The 19,683-nt window shown below is 27.7% G+C and overlaps 1 protein-coding gene across 1 annotated transcript; it reads right to left on the reverse strand.

Annotated features, from left to right (window-relative positions):
- Positions 1-15,995: 15,995 nt before the first annotated feature.
- On the reverse strand, positions 15,996-16,691 carry LOC142330724 (homeotic protein ultrabithorax-like). The gene has a single exon (XM_075376170.1). It carries the CDS (start codon positions 16,689-16,691, stop codon positions 15,996-15,998), a length of 696 nt encoding a protein of 231 aa, XP_075232285.1.
- Between the last annotated feature and the right edge of the window lie 2,992 nt (positions 16,692-19,683).

Here is a 19,683-nt window from a genome sequence, read left to right on the forward strand (position 1 = left end):
ATAAAAATCACAAATATTTTAAAAAGAATGGACCACCACTAAATAGAATAACCACTAAATAACCCGGCTACTTTATCCTAAACGAATTATTTAAATGTACCGTAGATTACCAGGTTCACGGACAAATCCTCTAAACTTGATAAAATCCATCTATTTACTATTTCAATTTCTCATAATCGTTTAAATAAAAGAAATTCTGAATTACAAAAATATGATAGTACTCTTAAGAAAGAAAAAAAAATAGTTTACATTGCACAACGTTGGGATGGATTTTTTAGTTTTGAAACATTTTTAACCAAAGATAACTTTATTACTGGAATGTAAACAAATGTAAAATAAACCTATAAATTATACATTGTGAGCATTTAAAAAAACAATTTTTTTTTTAAGGAAAACTTGGAAAGTAAGAGAACATTGATTTAAATCGACGTACAATATAAAATAATTCTATTTTTATTTCAAAACAAAAAATAAAAAATAAACAAAATTATCGATTCTATTTTAAGTAACAGAGCATTTTGTTTTTTCATGAAGGGAAGTTGACTTCAAAAAAGGTCAATAATCTCTGACAGTTTGTAAACAAAAAAAAAAAAAACTGAGCTCAATATATTTAGTATCTTACAATATTACTTCGGTAAAAAAAGAAATTATACATATGCAAGAACGATAAACTCGCTAGGTGGTAAATTTAGAATACACGTTTCAATTGTTTAAATATATATTTATAAAATTTTTTCAGATTTAAAATGATTATCTAGAATCAACTAAGCAAAATTTTGAAATAAGATAAAAACGGGATTATTCTATATTAATCAATTTTAACGATTCACTTTTTTGAAAATCTGTATTACCGAGATATTTATATAAAGTATATCGCATCGAGATTAACCGATTCTTTAAACCGCGGTTACAAAAATAAAATTTCTTCATTAGTAATTTCAAATTAATCGCGTTCTACGGCAATTGCAAAACGTGTAAATAACGATCATTTTATGCAAGTTATATTTTACTGTTAGCGTCCGACGGTATTTTTTGGAGGTTTACAACGAGCATAGGGTTGAATTTTTGTTTTTATTCGCATTTATTTACCGTGCCGTTGTGTATAAAATAATAATTTTACGGAAGTCCCTTGTAGACCGTCTGATAGAATTTCATTGGATAAAAGTGAAAAAACATCTGCGTAAAAGTAATTGTAGAATAGAATCGTTAGTTCGATAACATCACAATAGCGTAATCGTTTCAGACTTGCAATATTGCAAGTATTGAATTAATCTTGCTGAAAAGTATTCGTTGAAGATTATAAACAAACGATTAACTAGTTGATCCGTTTACCGGAACAAGTTTTGTTTTACGGTGGTAAAATATGCAATGTGGATTTTTAAAGTGAAACTCTTTATTATTATGTTTGATCTTTGTCGTTACTAAAAACAACCTATTGAAATTTTTTTAATGATTTTAACAATTTCTATTTATAACGATCTAAATAATGAATCTGCCAAAAAAGTAATGATTTTAAACCGTAACGTATAACCATTTTAAAAGGTTTACCGAGTAGGCTCTACCATAAAAATAATAATTTCTTTACTTTCATCATAAGAAAATATTTGTTCCCTTCCCAGAAAAAAATAAAAATAAAACCGGCAACGGTGTATTTTAAACAAATATCTAAGCAATTTTTTTTTAGAAATGTTTTCATTTATTTTGTTAACAGGTTTTTACATTTCTTACAAAATTAGAATAATTTATAGAATATCTTAATTTATAGAATATTTTATTTATTAGAATAATCTATCAGGAAATATAGATTAATATTCCATAAATAAGAATACTGACTAAATATTCACCCAACCGTATCAGTCCTTCACAACACCTTCCTTCCTTTTTTCTGTTTAGCATCAGGGAATTACCGTCAGGTATTACTTCAGAGAATAAATTAGAGGATGATATTATGAGTGTAGTCTTGTACAATCTCAGTCGAACATTTCTGAGATGTGTGGTTAATTGAAACTCAATCACCAAAGAACAGCGGTATCCACAAACTAGTATTCAAATTCGTATAAAAATAACTGACTTTACTAGGACTTGAACTCTTCACAACACCTGTTCTTATTGAATGTTACGTAATTTTAACACTAGAAAGCAAAGCCCCTTGGTGGACACCGAGCTCTAAATGAGTACGGATAATCTGATAATATGATTATTCAAAAGTAAAATTAATTAATATCACTAATTTAAATTGTCATACGTAATAAAAAACTTTTCTTTTTTTAGATCGATGATATCGCTACATAAGCTTGAAGAAGCTGGTGCGTGGGATATGGAATTTTGTAGCGTATGAAAACTGCCTTGCCTGAACGGGATTCGAATCCAGGACCTCCGGAATAAATGCCGAAGCGCTACCACTCGGACCACGGAGGCCGGGGCGAGTGGTAATTTCATTCCTATAGTTAATAAAATAAACGTTCGACTAAAAAGGATTATCAAAAGGGTTCCAGGAGTAGTAACGTAACGTTTCGGTAATGCTGAAACAGACCCGTGAACAAAGCGGACGTTGAATAAATGCAGCGCTTATACCTCCGTCTCCTGCATTAGCTCGTCTCTACTAGTAAAAGGATCTGTATAATTTTTAAATACAAGCGTGCACAATACTTATAACTATATTTTCCCTTTTGAGAATAAAATTTCAGACAAAAATATCTTCTAATAATGAATATTAAAAAAATTTTCAATTAAAAATAAAAAAATCCTGATTAATTTTTACAATTTATAAAATATTATTTTGAATTTGTTCGTATTTTTTTGTTAATTAAATAAAATCTACGCATTTTAAAGGAGCTTAAAGAATCGTACGAGAATAATTTTCATTAAGTTCAATCTCATTCGATTTCTGACACTTATCAGTCTCATCACCCACCGCTTTTGAAATCCTGGTTACAAGCTTTTAATAGCATTAATGCCCCGCGTATAAATGACACTGTGACAAATTTGAAGATTATTGGTTCAGCCGATCCCCCGGCATTAACCCAAATATTCGCCAAAACAAACGCGTTAGGTCAACAAGGGAGAGAGAAACTGTAGAGAAAAATTATATATATATAATTTTATATATATATATATATATATATATATATATATATATATAGAGAGAGAGAGAGAGAGAGAGAGAGAGACGTAAACACATACACACACCCACACAGGTAGAGAACAGAATTCATTTTCCTCCGTTTTCAATTTAATATCTTTTCATAATCATATCAGACTTTAAAAATGTGGAAAAGTGATTTATAACACAATTAACATGCTTTTCCTCTTAGAATAATTGCTAGGAAGTTAAACTTTTTCACGAGAAAATGCGAAGTACGTTAAATTTATTTTGTTCACTCATTATCAATATTTACAAAAATAAGAAATATCACTTCACTGATTTTAGATAACTGATATCTCATTATTAGAATAATAACAGACTATGTTTTTGACATAACGATATATATATATATATATACACACATATATATATATGTGTGTGTGTGTGTGTGTATAAAATCGTATTTTGAATAATTTAATTTTTAATAAGAAACCTTTGATAAAACGGGTAACATAGATTACAAACTGACTCGCTTCGTTTTAAGCATTAATGTGTGTGTTCTTTTTAATACATAAAAGGGTATAAAGTGTAGATAACATGAAAGAAGAAGAAAAGGAAATGAGCTCAGTGTGCCGAGAAGAAAGGAGAGATAGAGGGAGTGAGACGGTAAGCAGACGCGCGTTCTATAGAAAAGAGAAAAAGATACAAGAGAGATACACTTTTCAATTACATTCACGAAGAGTCCATTAATTAATGTTATGATACATAAATCAGTCAGATCCGTTTAAACATCAGTTTGTTATAACGATAACATTTGATAGGATATTAATGTTTTCAGTACGGATAATATCCAAAATTAGTATTATTACTATTTTTATTATTATTGTTATTAGCTAAGCTTGTTAACCACTAGGTCGAAACACCTTCTTCTGATATAAAATCTTTCCAACCTCGTATTACTACTACAACTACAGGTAGCCTCAAAAATCTTACAGTATTTTAGTAATTATCGTTTATCGTACAACAAATTAGACACATTTAGCATGCCCTGACCTTAACCTCAGTCAGAGTACGTATAAAAATGTTCAGGATACAATTTTTTTTTTTTTTAAACTACAGTTTTCTATCTGTGAAAAATATTAATTCATTACCGCGCTTCCGAATTTTACTTAAAATACATATTTTGCCCTCTACAAAACACGCTATAGTAGAATGTGATGATGTAATCATATATATATATATATATATATATATATATATATATATGTGTGTGTGTGTAAAATCGTATTTTGAATAATTTAATTTTTGATGAAACCGACTGATTATTATCGATTTGGGTTACTAGATCTGGTTAAAGAAAAAAAGGACGATTAAAATTAAATCAGAAACTTTTAGTACTAATATTTACATAATAGATTTAGTATATATATAAAATCACACGATACTCGTACCTCTCTCTCTTTCCTGTTTAGCCTCCGGTACTACCGTTTAGATAACACTTCAGAGGATGAATGAGGATGATATGTATGAGTGTAAATTAAGTGTAGTCTTGTACATTCTCAGTTCGACCATTCCTGAGATGTGTGGTTAATTGAAACCCAACCACCAAAGAACACCGGTACCCACGATCTAATATTCAAATCCATGTAAAAATAACTGGCTTTACTAGGACTTGAACGCTGTAACTCTCGACTTCCAAATCAGCTGATTTGAAAAGACGCGTTCACCACTAGACCAACCCGGTGGGTACGTTACTCGTACCTACATCGGATTAACTTATCGTTCTTATTTTAACCGAAAATCAAATGATATAACAAATAATTTTCACATTAAAATATCACAAATCATCAAATCAGACTAATAAAAATTTGATGTACGATTTGCTTTAATACCTTTTCTTCTTTTTTTTTTTAAATATATACTTGCAATTTATACAATTTATAAATTTTCATGCGATTTATGACATTTACTTGATAACTTTACGGTAGCCGATACAGAAAACAATACTTCCACATCCCGTTCATAGAATTGTGGTTTATTTTTGAGGGATGGAACATGTAAAACATAATTTTCCCTGTTAACATAATTGCCCTTGGGAAAGAATTACATATTTTGTTTCACCATTTTTGTGAAAAGATTCCAAAACTTATGTCAGTTATGTTTTTATATTTTATTAAAGGATTAAAAAAATAATTACTGCGACAAGCAAAAAATTTTCGATAATCGAATGAAAGAAAAAAGATTTTACGTTAAGTTTCTGATGTGCTATCACAAAGGCATTGTTATTCGCAAGAGTATAGTCAAATGAGAGAGGCTCGTAAGTGCTTAGCAATACAAAATCATACGTTAATGAAAACCGAAGTTTCGTTACCGTTTCTTTTAAATTAAGAAAAATTAAACGTACAATTAAATGTTTGTAGTTTATTTGGATGATTATAAGACATTAAATGTTTGCCGTGTGTCAGATTAGTAATGGATTTTGAGCCCAAATGAATCCGCTAAATATTTCCGACGTTTAACCCGCCTCAATATTGTTAATAATAATGTGTGAATAAATTTTCCACATATAACTATGAAAAAATATTTATATAATTTAATATGTTTTGAAATTTTCTGCGATAATAATAATTAATATTTCGCAAACGATTTTCGACATATATTCCGGGAACGGAAGAAACGTTTTTCTATTTTAATCGCAAATAATCCTAAAACCCTAGCGTTAGAAGTTTGACGTATTTTTAAATTTCTCAGATACATATTCTTAACTACGACGTACTCGAAAAGCAGACAAAGTAAAAAACTTTTTCCTTTAATAACATTAATAACGTTTCGAAATAATCGTTATTAAACTGTAAATACGTAAAAGTTGTTAGAAAATAACAAGCCTTTAAATAAATATACATAATAATTAGACAACCAGTTATAAAATAAGTGTTCATGTTTTATTCTACAAAACGCTGAACCGTATCGATTTGCCTGGTAATTCGGAAATTTTCTAAATATCTGTTTTAGTCTATTTAAAAATTAACGGCAAGTATCCGATATCCGATTTTCGTGAATTAATAATGTACGTTAAGTTTTAATCCATTAAGACAAATAAGGAAACGTTTTTCGGTATTTAATTTAAATATAATGCCCGTTTGCGGGTACGATTATGAATGAATATTAGAAATTAAAATCATATTTTAAAGAGACAAAAAATAACTTTTTAAATTTAACGCTTTACCGTAGTCGATTTGGATTATAACATACTGTACCCGGTGATATTAGGACGGTATAATCTAGTTTATATTCACAATCCTATGTCCTAACATAATGCTGTCGATTAATTTCAAACTACCGAAAAACAAAAGAAAAACGATTATATGTTATTTAAAAACAATAATAGTAAAAGTACCTCATCTTAGATGTAAATCCGAAATCAGGTTTTTCTTTGAGTATAAAAAAATTGAAGCTGTTTTTACGACTCAAATTTACTGTTTCGGTCATTTTGATAATAGCTTACTTGATGATGATGAAAATTATAAAGTAAAAAACGATTAAATTTTGGAACCACATTAAAACCTAACAGTAATAATTTCAAATAATTGTTTAAATAAAACTATTAAGAAAATAATTTAACAGCCCCCAGATTTATAGTAAAATTTAAAATAAAGAAGATATTTGAATAAACATAATTACTTGTGTTTAAGATCAGATAAAACAAGTAAGATTTATCTGGAAATACATCAGAAATCTATTCTTTAATTATTAATAATTTTAATATTAATTAAACGCTAACTACCTGGAAGTATAAAAAAATAAAGTTTTCAGTTAATAATGCAATCTATTGCTCATTATATAAAAAAACAAATCGGACTGAAAAAACAAATTAACAGAACAATTTGTTTTTTTTTAAAATAACAACTTATATATTCTTATTTTTAGAGCCACCGTTCAGCTGATTGGTTTAATTCTATCTCCATGTGTTTATCTGTGATAATCCTTTAACCTCAAAGTATCTACTCCGACTTACACGTTATATCCTCAAGTATTCCTTGAATTATATTGCAATCTTTGTACCCACCTCTACCGTTTTTTACTCGATACGCATTTCTTTATCGCCGAATTAACTAAAACTGGACGTCTTAATAGCATTTATTTACCTTAGCGTTACAAAAGATGTTCAAAATCACCAACTTGGGCATCGATGCGCTTTTGTGCTCGACTCATCGTATTGAGAGTCGTGCGACGAAAAACGTTGCTGTTATTTGCGTTGATTTCTCGTTGAATGTTCACTTTCAGTTCGTCAATATTGCGGGGATTAGATGCGTAAACTACTCCTTTAAATAGCCCCAAAGGAAGAAATCGCAAGTAGACAACTCTTATCGGTCTACCAACAATGTTTTCGAAAAGCAAGTTGTAACAATCAAGTCGTTACGGTATCTCCTTCAGTTGTAACGCGGTACGGTTTCAATTTTAATTCTGAAGAATTTTACAAGATATGTGTTTAAAGCCAGATTGTTGGGAAAAATTGCGTAATGATTTTTTTGGACTCTTCTTCGATGGGGTACAGGCATTCGGAAATTTTTCTACGATTATTTGACACGATTCTTCAAACGATCCAGAATGCATATAGGCCGCAACTATAGCTATCCTCCCGTGGATTAAAGAAGACATTTTACACAAACACAACTGCACTGCACTGACACATAACCACCTGATAAACGACAGCAATAATCAGTAGTAACATATACATTCACTAGTCGCGCTAGTTATGTGAGAGTCTACCATAAATAGTGTGGGGTAAAAAATATTGATATATTTAATAAGTATTAAAATCAATCCAGTCTGAGTAAGATCTAAGATTATTTGGTTTTATATAAGAACATAATAAAAAATTATTACAATAAACCACAAAAAAAAAAATAAATAAATAAATAAACGTGATATTTTTTTTAATTTAATATTTTTTTAAATATATATATATATATATATATATGTTTTTTTTTTTATTAACATTTTTAATCGGTGGATTTTATAGAATCAAATTTTATTTTAATTGTAACCCTATAAAATGTATACGTATATTACATTTTTTTATTACTGATATAAATACAATAATAATTAATCGTTTTTTCAGAAGTATAAAGCGATAAAAAATAATGAATAGATTTTTCGCAAAGTATATAAAAAGTATAAATATGCATATTGTAGAAAAATTTATACATTATAAAATATAAAAAATGAAGGATGTATAAGTAATTACTAGAATTTAAATAAAAGCGTCCTAAATTAATTAAAAACAGGAATTAGATATTGATACTTTCATTTTTAAATAATGGCAGAAAAAAAAGATGAGTCATAAAAGTAAACGTCCTCATTACAGCTAACTTAATTTGGTTCCTGCTACGACTACAAGATAGCGTTACTACAGATCACGAGGTCGACAATTCTCCCGCTCGTTTTAAACGACTATCTGTTTTATTTACGCGCAATATCTTAACAGAAGGCTATCTAAATATAAGCACTACAATACGGATATATCTTTAAATATAATAATTATTATAATATTAATTTATTCGCGTATTTTCATGACGTTAAATAAATTATAACGCGTACGAAATTAAACAGTTCTAAATCGTTTAATTTATAAAACGATACATATTACATTAGTACACCGAGTGATCGTATTAAAAATAATAAATATAAATATATAATTTATATATTTTTAAACGGTCGTAAATAAACTTATTCGGTTAAGCGACTATCCGACTTCGCCTGGTTAGTTTAAAGATAAAAGATTAAGTGAATTTTAAAACAATAAAGTAGTCGTAAAATAAAAAAATCATATCGCAAAATATTAATATTAACGTTAATAACTCGCTCGCTAATAAAATTTAATTGTGAAATATAAATTTATTTGAAAAATAAAAATATTTTTATAACTTTTATCAATTTTAAGTTTAAGAAAATTTAATTACAAACGAATAATTAATTTTATTAATCTAATCGTAAAATGACTGTATTAATTTGTTACGATACTTGAAAAAATAATTAAATCTCAGAAAATAATTTTATTTAAAATTTAATCAAAAAATATCTATGTAGACTACAATAAAAATTAATATTTAAAAAAAACCATGTACTTTTTTTATTATTTAAGTCAAAAATTTGTAAAATTACAAAAATGCAATAGACTATAATTGAATAGTTTAAACTGACCAAAACTTTATATAAAATCTACAGGCTTAATACGTCTACCTAAAGGAGTTATTCTCGTAAAAACACGGAACTACCTCAATTAAAATTTAAAAAAAGGCCCCGATAAATTACACTGTTAAATAAAATACATGTAAAAAGCTTTAAGAAAATTCTTAGAAAACAAAAAAAATAAAATAAAAATAAAACAAGATAAACGTTTATAATCAATCACGAAAAAAATTTAGTTTTTTCTACATAATGCTAAATAATCAGCCGGTGCTAACAACCACACTTTCTTAGAAATAAAAATACCCGTATAATACAAGGTTATGGTGACATTTAAATAACTGAAATACCCGTAATTAATCTTGGAAGATCATAAATAATAAAATGAAACTGCTACGTTATGTAAAATAAATAAAACTATTACATAATTATTTCTTCAATTAATAAAATTAATTATTATTCGTAAGAAAATTTTAAATATAAAACATAATTCTAATCGTCCGTATAATTTAAATCGTTTAAAAGGTTGATTGCACCCAACGAGGAACTGTTCTTTACGTTTGTTACGATAAAGATTTGAATAATATTACAAACTTTAATCGTCCTTTATCATAAAGATTTTATTAATTAAATGATATTTAACAGATTTATATAAAAATAAAAGAGAATATTTTATTTAAAATTGAAAAAACGTAAAGATCAAATCGACTCCCGAGATAAAACGAAGTGCTTCAATAAAGGTCTAATTTATATCGGTTTAGTTATAAATACGTCCGTCAGATAGAGATAACGATTAGAAGGGCCATAAAGTTAAGGGTAGTACCGATAGATGTCTCTCGGAGGGTCGGTAGTAAAACTAGAACGGACAGGGTCGGTCGGATGGTCGAAGATCAGCTGATCACAAAAGCAGGTTTATATGGCGAATGTGTGCGTGCGTTATATAGAGTCGTAATAGTAATAATAGCATATAAATGGTACAGCGTGACGGTACAGGAACGGTGACCTCCCTAAAACACTTGTTACGCCGCAGTAGTGTCGCTGCCCTCACTCGCAGTATCACCATCAGACCCCTAGACTAATACGACCTGCTTGCCCGTTTTCCTGCTGCACCAGCGCCACTTCAAAACCCTATCCTTATAATGTCTTTATCATTAACACGCCGTTTACCCCTGTCTATACCTATACCCTACTGTGCTACATTTACTTTTCCCGAAATAAATTCACCGCAACAGATTACGATACAAAACGATCGAATAACGGTTAATCGTCGATAATATTTAATACATTTTATTAACGCAACCCTTATAACATTTGGTCTATTGATTTATTTATTTCGAAATATATTTTACACGATCGACAAATCAGTAACAAGCGCCTATCTCCGCGGCGGAATGGTAGCGTCTTGGCCTTCATCCGGGAGACCCGGGTTCGAATCCCGGTAATGCACGACATTTTTCATAAGCTACAAAGTTTCCATTTCAAAATTCCCACGCTCAGGCTTTGCAATCTTATATGGATAATTAATCATTAAAAAAAATCACGATAGATGTGCATACGTCTAATACAGAAATACGGTATCATAAACACGTTAGCGTAATTACATTAAATTATTAATGTTAGTTAATAAATAGAATTTAATTTAGATTCGGTTCAATTTTTTTCTCCATACAGTATAACTGGAAATAGTTACGATAAATATTTTCCAGTTACTACTAAATCACTACTATTTAAAATTACTATTACATGAAGCAAGGAAAGCGCTGGATAAATGTACTACACCCACTCTTTTCTTTTTCTGTTTAGCCTCCGGAACAACCGTAAGGTATTAACTTCAGAGGATGATATATAAATGAAGTGTAATCCTGTACAATCTCACGTCGACCGTTCCTGAGATATGTAGTTAATTGAAACCCAACCACCAAAGAACACTGGTATCACGATCTAGTATTCAAATCCGTGTAAAAATAACTCTTTACTACGTTTTGAACCTTAGAATATACTGTACCCAGATTTATTCAATTATATTACGACATAAATTTATGAAAAATTAAAAAAAATATATATAATATTATTTTCTTACAATTTCAACGATTAATTTATAATATTAATTAAAAGTTTTAATTTATTTCTTGACTCTCAAATATATAGGCTACAAAAACTATAATATTACGGGGATATTATATATATATATTAAAATAAAGTTATATATTATATAATATTCTAATAAGATAACTGATCAATAACAGTTTATATAAAAAGCCTATATTTTTTCTTAAATTCATCTTTAATGAAGTAGAAAGATTTTTCGTACGTTCAATAGTCAATTTTTCAATAAAGAAAAATAAATTTCAAATTTTTATTAAAAAATTGCATATTTTTAATTTAACAGAATTAAAATGCACGAATAAAATGCAGAATTAAAATGTGCGTGTAATAAAAAACATAATACTGTGACAATAAATTTTTAACCCCGTAAATATTATTACAAAATATTATATAAAATTTATTACAAAACAATTGCATAATCAATGCTGACTGACATCCATATATCGATTGACAATTATTTTGTTAAATATAAAAGATTTCTTTAAAATTTTAATGTTTGTTGTTTTTTCTTTCTACGAAAACTCACGTATTATAATTAAAATAATTAATCTGGGAACTTACGGAGAGAAAATATCGCCTAATGTACAATAATATGCAAGTACACGAATAATTTTATTTTTTAACGAAAAATTTTTCACGCTCCAGCAAAATACTTCAGTATTTTGATATATTTATTACAAATTATTTAGCAAAAACATTAAAAAAAAATAATTTATACAAAAATAAATTAATATTTATGAACTATTAAACGTAGATAAATGATAATAAATTGAAGTTTTATCACGATATTTTTTTACCAAACTAATCCGGATCGAATAATTAGAGCTACTTTCAAAACTGGTTATATCCTACAGCACAGCTAAGAATAAAGCTTATAAAAGCAACTTCGATACCCGTTCGTCAAATATCAATTAACTTGAATATGAATACCAACGCCACCGGTTTTAACAACCGTTCGGTCGTATGTTCACGTATATAAACGCGCGCTCGAGCGCGCACGTACGACCTTGTAAATCTTGATAGGTAATAAATTTAACTACAACAATCCTTTAATGTAAGGTATCCAAATAAAAGGGAAATAGTTATTTTTAAATTTTCCAGTAGAATTAAATGAACGCATCAATATATTTAATGTATTTTTTTACTATATTGCTTCTCTTCTACTAATTACAAAATCGATAATTAGCTTGAAAAATAAGTGGATAAAAATTAAAATTTTTAAAAACCTATTAATAAATTAAGAGATTAAATAAAACATATAAGAAGATTAAAAACTAATAATAAAATATTTAAAAGGAAAAAAAATATTCCGATAAAAAACTCCCTATGTATACATCAAATAAAAATATAAATCGAAGAAAACATCTTTTGACGTCCCCTTTCTTTTAATATAGTTAAAGTTTTAAAAATATTTCTAGGATATTTAACTTACTCCGTTTCGAAATAAACAGTTGGATCGTTTCAACGGCTAACGAATATTATACAATTTTCAGCTAGGCGTGATCTTAAAAAAATCACACTTTAATGAGTCGTCCAGGATTTTAAAGTTCCTTTTATTAAAACTAATTACTTATTAAATAAATTACGATGTAACAAATTATATAATATAATTTTACAAATAAAAAAAAATTGCTAATTTTTCAAAATATTAACGGATCCGTAAAAAAATTTATGAAATAAAATTCAATACGGTACTAAATGAAAAATTTACTTAATTAAATTTTAAAAATTAAAAGATTCTGCTATTACTATTTTGTATTTATTCGAAAAAAAAAATATTTTATGGTACAATAATTTAATCGATAAATAATAACGACATTTATATTCGCAATTTAATTTTATAAAATTTGATTTTGCGATCAAAAATAATTTTTACTGTAAGCTATAAAAAGAGAAATAATTTTTATTTATAGAAATAAAAATAATCGAAAAATATGTAAAAAAAATTTATAATTTTAATCTAATATTCTTTTTTTAAAAAATTGGTAATAAATAAATCTATGGATAAAATTCATTTTGGATTAAAATAAAAACTAACACAAAAAAAAAAATAATAATCTTTTTTTTCTTTAAACCGTTAGAAATTCATTTCAAATAATATACATATATACACAAGTATATATAAATATCCGTTAAGTTTTTTGCGTTGGCAAATGCAGTGCCTTTTTTTAGATACTTAATAATAAGAAATAAATCAAAAATAATATACTTGATTATTTAAAAAAAAATTAAATTAATAAAATATATAACAATTTAAATTACTTTAAATTATAATTAAAACTATTTTGAATTGTTTTTAATTTACTTAATTTCAAAAGGGTAACATTAATACATAACAATAATTTTAAATGGATATGTTTTATAAAAGCTAATAAAATTAATAAGTTAGCGGAAAGTCGGTGTATTTAAATAGAAATGAAATCGATAAATTTAAAAATAAAATTTAGGATAAAAAAATTATAAAACATTTATCGGTAATAATTTTATTAACACTATGTAATTTTTTTAAATAAAAAATGCCCATTATAATTGGACACGAAAAGAAAACCGATACGTCCAAAAATATTTTATTACTAGATTTGCAATATTGAAAGCAAAATCCGAGATGTTTTACGAGAAATTTTACAGAAAAAAGAGCAAAAAAACTAGAACTACCATAAAATATAAAAAAATTAAACATAAACATATAACTAATACCACAACTAACTTTTTTTTTTTTAAAAAGCACTTACTAATATTCCAGCCGTAAAACTAAAATTAAAAATAACCGTAAAACTAAAAACGTAAAATTTAACTAAAAATAAAAAGAATTTAATGTCCTACAGGGGGTGTAAAGAGACCCAACTAGGATAACGGGAAGACTGAAAAAACAAAAAACTAAACGTACGTTAAAAACTAAAATATTAAAAACCTAAAATTTACAACTAATAACACAGCGGGAAACATATTAAAGTAGAATTTATTTAAAAGGAAATAAAATAAAAATAAAATCCAAGAAGGTTGTAAAAGGTCCCCCTTCACGGATACAGAACAAAAAACAATATAAAAATAATAAAAATTATACGAAAAGAAAAACAAACACGTTAAAATAATTCTTCAACAACAGAATTTATATACCGCAATTTTAAATTTTTTTGTAAAATATTAACACTTCGTAAAAACAGCAACACCCGGACTAAAACTTTAATATTATTGCCCAGAATTTTTCTATGTAATTTAAATTTACGACGCAACGCCGCATAACATGCTAATTCAGTTTTGCTTAATAATTTATTAAAAATATATGAAAATAAATTAGAAAAACCAATAAAAGGATCGGTTTAAAAAAAAAATTATTAGTACCTTTTGAAAATAATTACAGTTATATGTATTTATCAGTAATAAAAAAAATTCTGAAAACATTGTACTAAATTTTAATAAAAAATATTTAACGGTAGGCCAAACAAGCAATACGTACGTGAAGTTTTCAGTATATTTTAATTATAAACAAATAAACGGAAAAAATTTGATTATATTTTTTATATATTATAATTCGCGAAAAATAAATTAATATATTTAATATTTTTAAAATAATAACAAATTAACGGACAAATACGTAAGACCGCGAATAAAATCGGCTACAATTTTTCTGAAGAAATCTCCATATCCTATTTTAATAAATAGTTACTAATTAGATTTCTTTTTTAACGTAAAATAATTCTTTTCGTCGGTAATATTTACTTACGTCTGCTCTAACTACAACCGTTACAATTTATTTTTATTTATAAAAACCGACTCGCTAAAAAAATTATCATTATCTAAAATAAAAATAATAATATCAAAAAAGAAGTTTGACGTGCAACTGAATGTTAATAACACCGACGTAACTAATTTTCTTTTACACATTTACCGGTAGAATGACAGACAGTATGTGTGATAGGGTATTTTCGAGTACGTAAAGGTGCCACGTGTGGGACATAGAGAAACATCGCATGTCGTATATCGTTAACTAACGGTGGCCTATAGTATCTTTACAAAATAAATAATTATATTCGTTAAAAATAAATTATTATAATAAAAAAAATTACATAAAAATTGTTTTAAAAATTTTCTTTATCGTAACAAGTTTATACCGGATTTATCTTCCGAATTTTCTTTATATTAAGATAATCTAAGGTAAATTTTAAGGAATGTTAAACGATGTTTTTGTATCACCACTAAAAAAAAAACATTATGGTAACCGTATGTTCTTGTTTATTAAAAAAATTTATATATTTAAAATTAGGTAAACTTTAAATAATCCTCTATTTTTCTAAATAGCCGATAAATCGACAGTAACTAAATGTTACCGTAGGTCAGATTATATATCGTATTTTGCGAAAAATACGACTATAAAAAATAAAATTTAAATCGGTTAAATAGGCTATCGTAATAGTCGTATTTAATAATATTAATAACAGTCCGAAAATAAAAGTCTCGTGAAAATAAATCCGATTATACTAATCTGCAATATTACCATCTGTTAAATACACTCGGTATTTATTTTTTTTTACGTCGTGTATAAAATCTGTCATTCTAATCGTAAAACACTGAATTCTTCGTAGATCGGTAATTTCCCTTATCGTTAAAAATCCTTTTATTTTGGGGGTGAAAATAAAAATTTACAGAACTTTTGGACGATCGTACCTGCAATGGCCATCCACGGGTAGAATGTATGGTTTGTCGGTTGCTGATGAAGTTGCGTACCGACAGTCGGTTGACTGGCAGACGACCCCAGCGAACAAGTGTTCCACGATGACGTCGATGAAGTTCGACCTCCACCCGCTGCACCCGGACTGGAGGCGGGATCGCCGCCGACAAGTCCAACCGATGAGGCGTAACGGGAGTCCGGGGTACAAGCGGCCGGTCTTACCGGGCCGACCGACGCCGAACCCCCGGTAGCGGCCGATTGCCATACGTCTTTTGCTGCGGCGGCTACGACGGCCGCGTATCCGTTTTGATGTGAACTCTCTGATCCCGGCTTGGAACAATCTGATTTCGTGGACGTGCTATAATTAATGCTAGACTGTTGGCCTGCGTCGTTGGAACTGGAATATAATTTACATGCGGCTGCGACCGACGCATCGTAAGGTGAATCCTGGGGCGGTCTAGATTGATGGAGCGAATGATGATGGTGGTGCTGACTACTCGCGTACGGCGACATGCCTAAACCCAACGGGAATCTGTAAGCGGCAGCAGCAGCCGACTGTTCGTGGTGATGTCCGGCGGCTGCCCCCGCCGCCTGATGATGGTGGCTCCCGTAAAACCCCGTTTGTTCAAAATAAGAGTTCATTTTGATAGACACTGTCACTCAGTCGCTGTCTTATCCTACGACGAAACCGATCGCGGTTTCCTAAAGAAAGTCAAAATCCTTTGGAAAAACCGAAAAGAAACCTGCAGATTCACATCACTGCACGTCACACATTTGTTCACAGATAAAAACACGTTAACGATAAAACGTACGTAAAAACGATAACGTCTACCCAATATAGACTCGTCAAAACCGGCCTCGTGTTGCAGCGGGCGATTGAAGAAACACACTGGCGCTAACGCTCAGCGCCCATGTGCCGTGGAATGGGAGATCCGATGACGGATGGTGGAACGAACAAACGTAGCGGATTATGGTGGGGATCGAATGGACCAATCCCGATCCGATCGTCACGGCGCCTGCTCTCGCGTACTTTCGACCAACGCTATCTCGTAACCCGTACTCAAACTACTTGGACCGCAGACCCCTCTCGGCTCACTCAAGAGCGCTGTCAATAGACCTATTCTATTTAATAGCTCCATAATAAAAACAACCGTAACAATTTAATATTCAATGTAGCGATCTTATAAACCGCTACGGGTGTTAACAACGCTATAAATGACATATATACAAACCTTATTCTTTTTGTAATTTATTGTTCCGCACGTTATCGGGAAACTAAAGAAAAGTCTGATTATAAAACTATTTTTAAAATTACGTAAAAATAGTATAATCGTTAATTAATAAAGAAAATTATCGTAAAATCGTTATATACATATACGTTAATTTAAATTATAAATTTTCATAATTTTATTTTAACAAATAAATCGATAATAAAATGACGATTTTATTTTATAAATTATATTCAAAATTTCAAAAATATATTTTCATTAATTAATTTTATTTCGTATTTAAATCACAATGCAATAACTCTCAGTTAAATCTTAACGTTTACAAATAATATTAATAATAATAGTAAAAAATTTAACCGATTTATTTAAAAATCTTTTTTAAACATAATTTATTTTTTTGCAGTATAATTTAAAATATGGGAAATTAATATACGGTTTCGGAATGAAACTTATAAAATAATTTTTGGCTGATTTGTTTTTTAATTTTGGTACTCTTTTATTTATCGATAATCATTCGATCATTTTTTTTTTTATAAACCCCAGAAGAACACAAATTTCTAAGGAAATCGCTACGCAGCAATGCACCCTATTCGAAGATCGCCAAAGTACACCAGTTCTGGAAATAATGAAATAAAATATCCAGTTATAAAAAGGTAAGTGTCGTTTTTATTTTTTAACGTCTTTTTAAAAACGTATTATATAAAATAACTTAAAAATTTTATTAATGTACTTTAAAAAAAAAAATCAAATTAAGTTGAAAATCTACACAAAATTTTAACGCAAGAGTACTTACTTATTCTTACAAAAAAAATTGTTTGAAAAAATGTTGATTGCATTATTTCATTAAAAAATAACAGACCGCTTGTTACAAAGAAATTACGAAATAAAAATTGTTTGCAACAAAAAAAAATTTGAAGGTTTTTTTTGTGTGAAATTCAGAGATTTTCACAACAATTCACAACGATTCAAAACAATAGCAATTAATTTTTTTATTATTTCTTTTTTAAGTAAATTTAGTGTTTTTTTTTTTTTTAATTTTGGTACTTAAAGAGAATAATTTTGGTAGAGCAATTAAAGACTTGAAAACGTTTAAGTAAAAAAAATCCCGTTAAATGTTTTTTTTTATTTCTGTAAACTAATTAAAAAAAAAAAAGAAAAAAAATTTTATAAATGTAAAAAAGTGTAAATGCAAAACCAAACAGTTTATACATCGTACTCTTAGGCTTACAGAAAAAAAAAAACATTAAATATAATTTTAATTTATAATAAGTTATTAAAAATAGAAATTAAGGAAATTTATATATGTAATTTTATGAAGGAATCATAATAGTCTTTTGGCCGATTTTACTGTTAAAATTAAATGGAAAAGCTGATGTATTGTCTATCTCCATTAGTTTCTTCTACGTAAAAAATTATTTTATTAATTTAAATATTTAAAAAAAAGGAATAATTAAGAATCGTTTGAATTTACGAATTTTTCTATAATATATTGTTTAATATCTAATGATATTATTTGTTTACTACTTAACCGGTTAAGCTAATTATATAAATTATCATAAATAATTAAAAAAAGGTACGTAAATATTTCACAAGATTTTTTATTATTGTAATTGTTTTGCATTTGTTTGTTGTTTTATAAATTACGTAACTGAGAATCGACAATACACGAATTAAAATTTTATCAAGATGTTTTATTTATTGTTTAAAATTCTCGCTAGACGATAAGGAAATTATAATAAAACATTTTATTTAAAGTCGGTAATTTAATAAACGATTAATTTGCATATACTGCAAAGCTTACGTAATTCTAAAAAACCAAAATTTATACCGGTATTTTTAATAATCATCAGAACCTGAGTTAAAGAAAAATAAGTAAAAAATATACATTCACAAAATTGTATTTTTGTTATATTTCTAAAAAAAAAATGTTAAATAATAGAACAATTAGCGAATGATTTCAGCAAAAATTCCATTATGCTTTTTTTCTTCGTTCCGTTATAGTATTTAAGATCGATTCAGAAATTAGATTATAATCGAATTCAAGAAATTAGGACAAAAATAGTCATATTAATTATTACAAGAAACCATATAGGAATAGAGATAACTAAACGGACTGAAATAGTTGAGGAAAAAATACGTTAACTATTTGTCATGAATTTTATTCTTTGTATTACTTAGGATCTTTAAGACTTACATTTTTTGATTACTTTATTTCTATTTATTACTTAGAAAAACCATCCTAATCCGAAATATAAGCTGCTAGTTCAACTTATGGTTAATAATTTTGAAACAAACATAATTTTGAAAACTAAGTTAAGTAAGTTGAGTTTCTAAAAAACAAAATCTTATTTTGTTGATATTATGATTATTATATATGTATACAACAAATTTATATTTTGTCAAAT

Source organism: Lycorma delicatula, chromosome 9, assembly GCF_047948215.1.
Source record: "Lycorma delicatula isolate Av1 chromosome 9, ASM4794821v1, whole genome shotgun sequence".
Lineage (NCBI taxonomy): Eukaryota > Metazoa > Arthropoda > Insecta > Hemiptera > Fulgoridae > Lycorma > Lycorma delicatula.

Coding starts and splice junctions, on each gene's coding strand:
- LOC142330724 (XM_075376170.1), bottom strand. CDS start 16,691: ATGAACTCTTATTTTGAACAAACGGGGTTTTACGGGAGCCACCATCAT.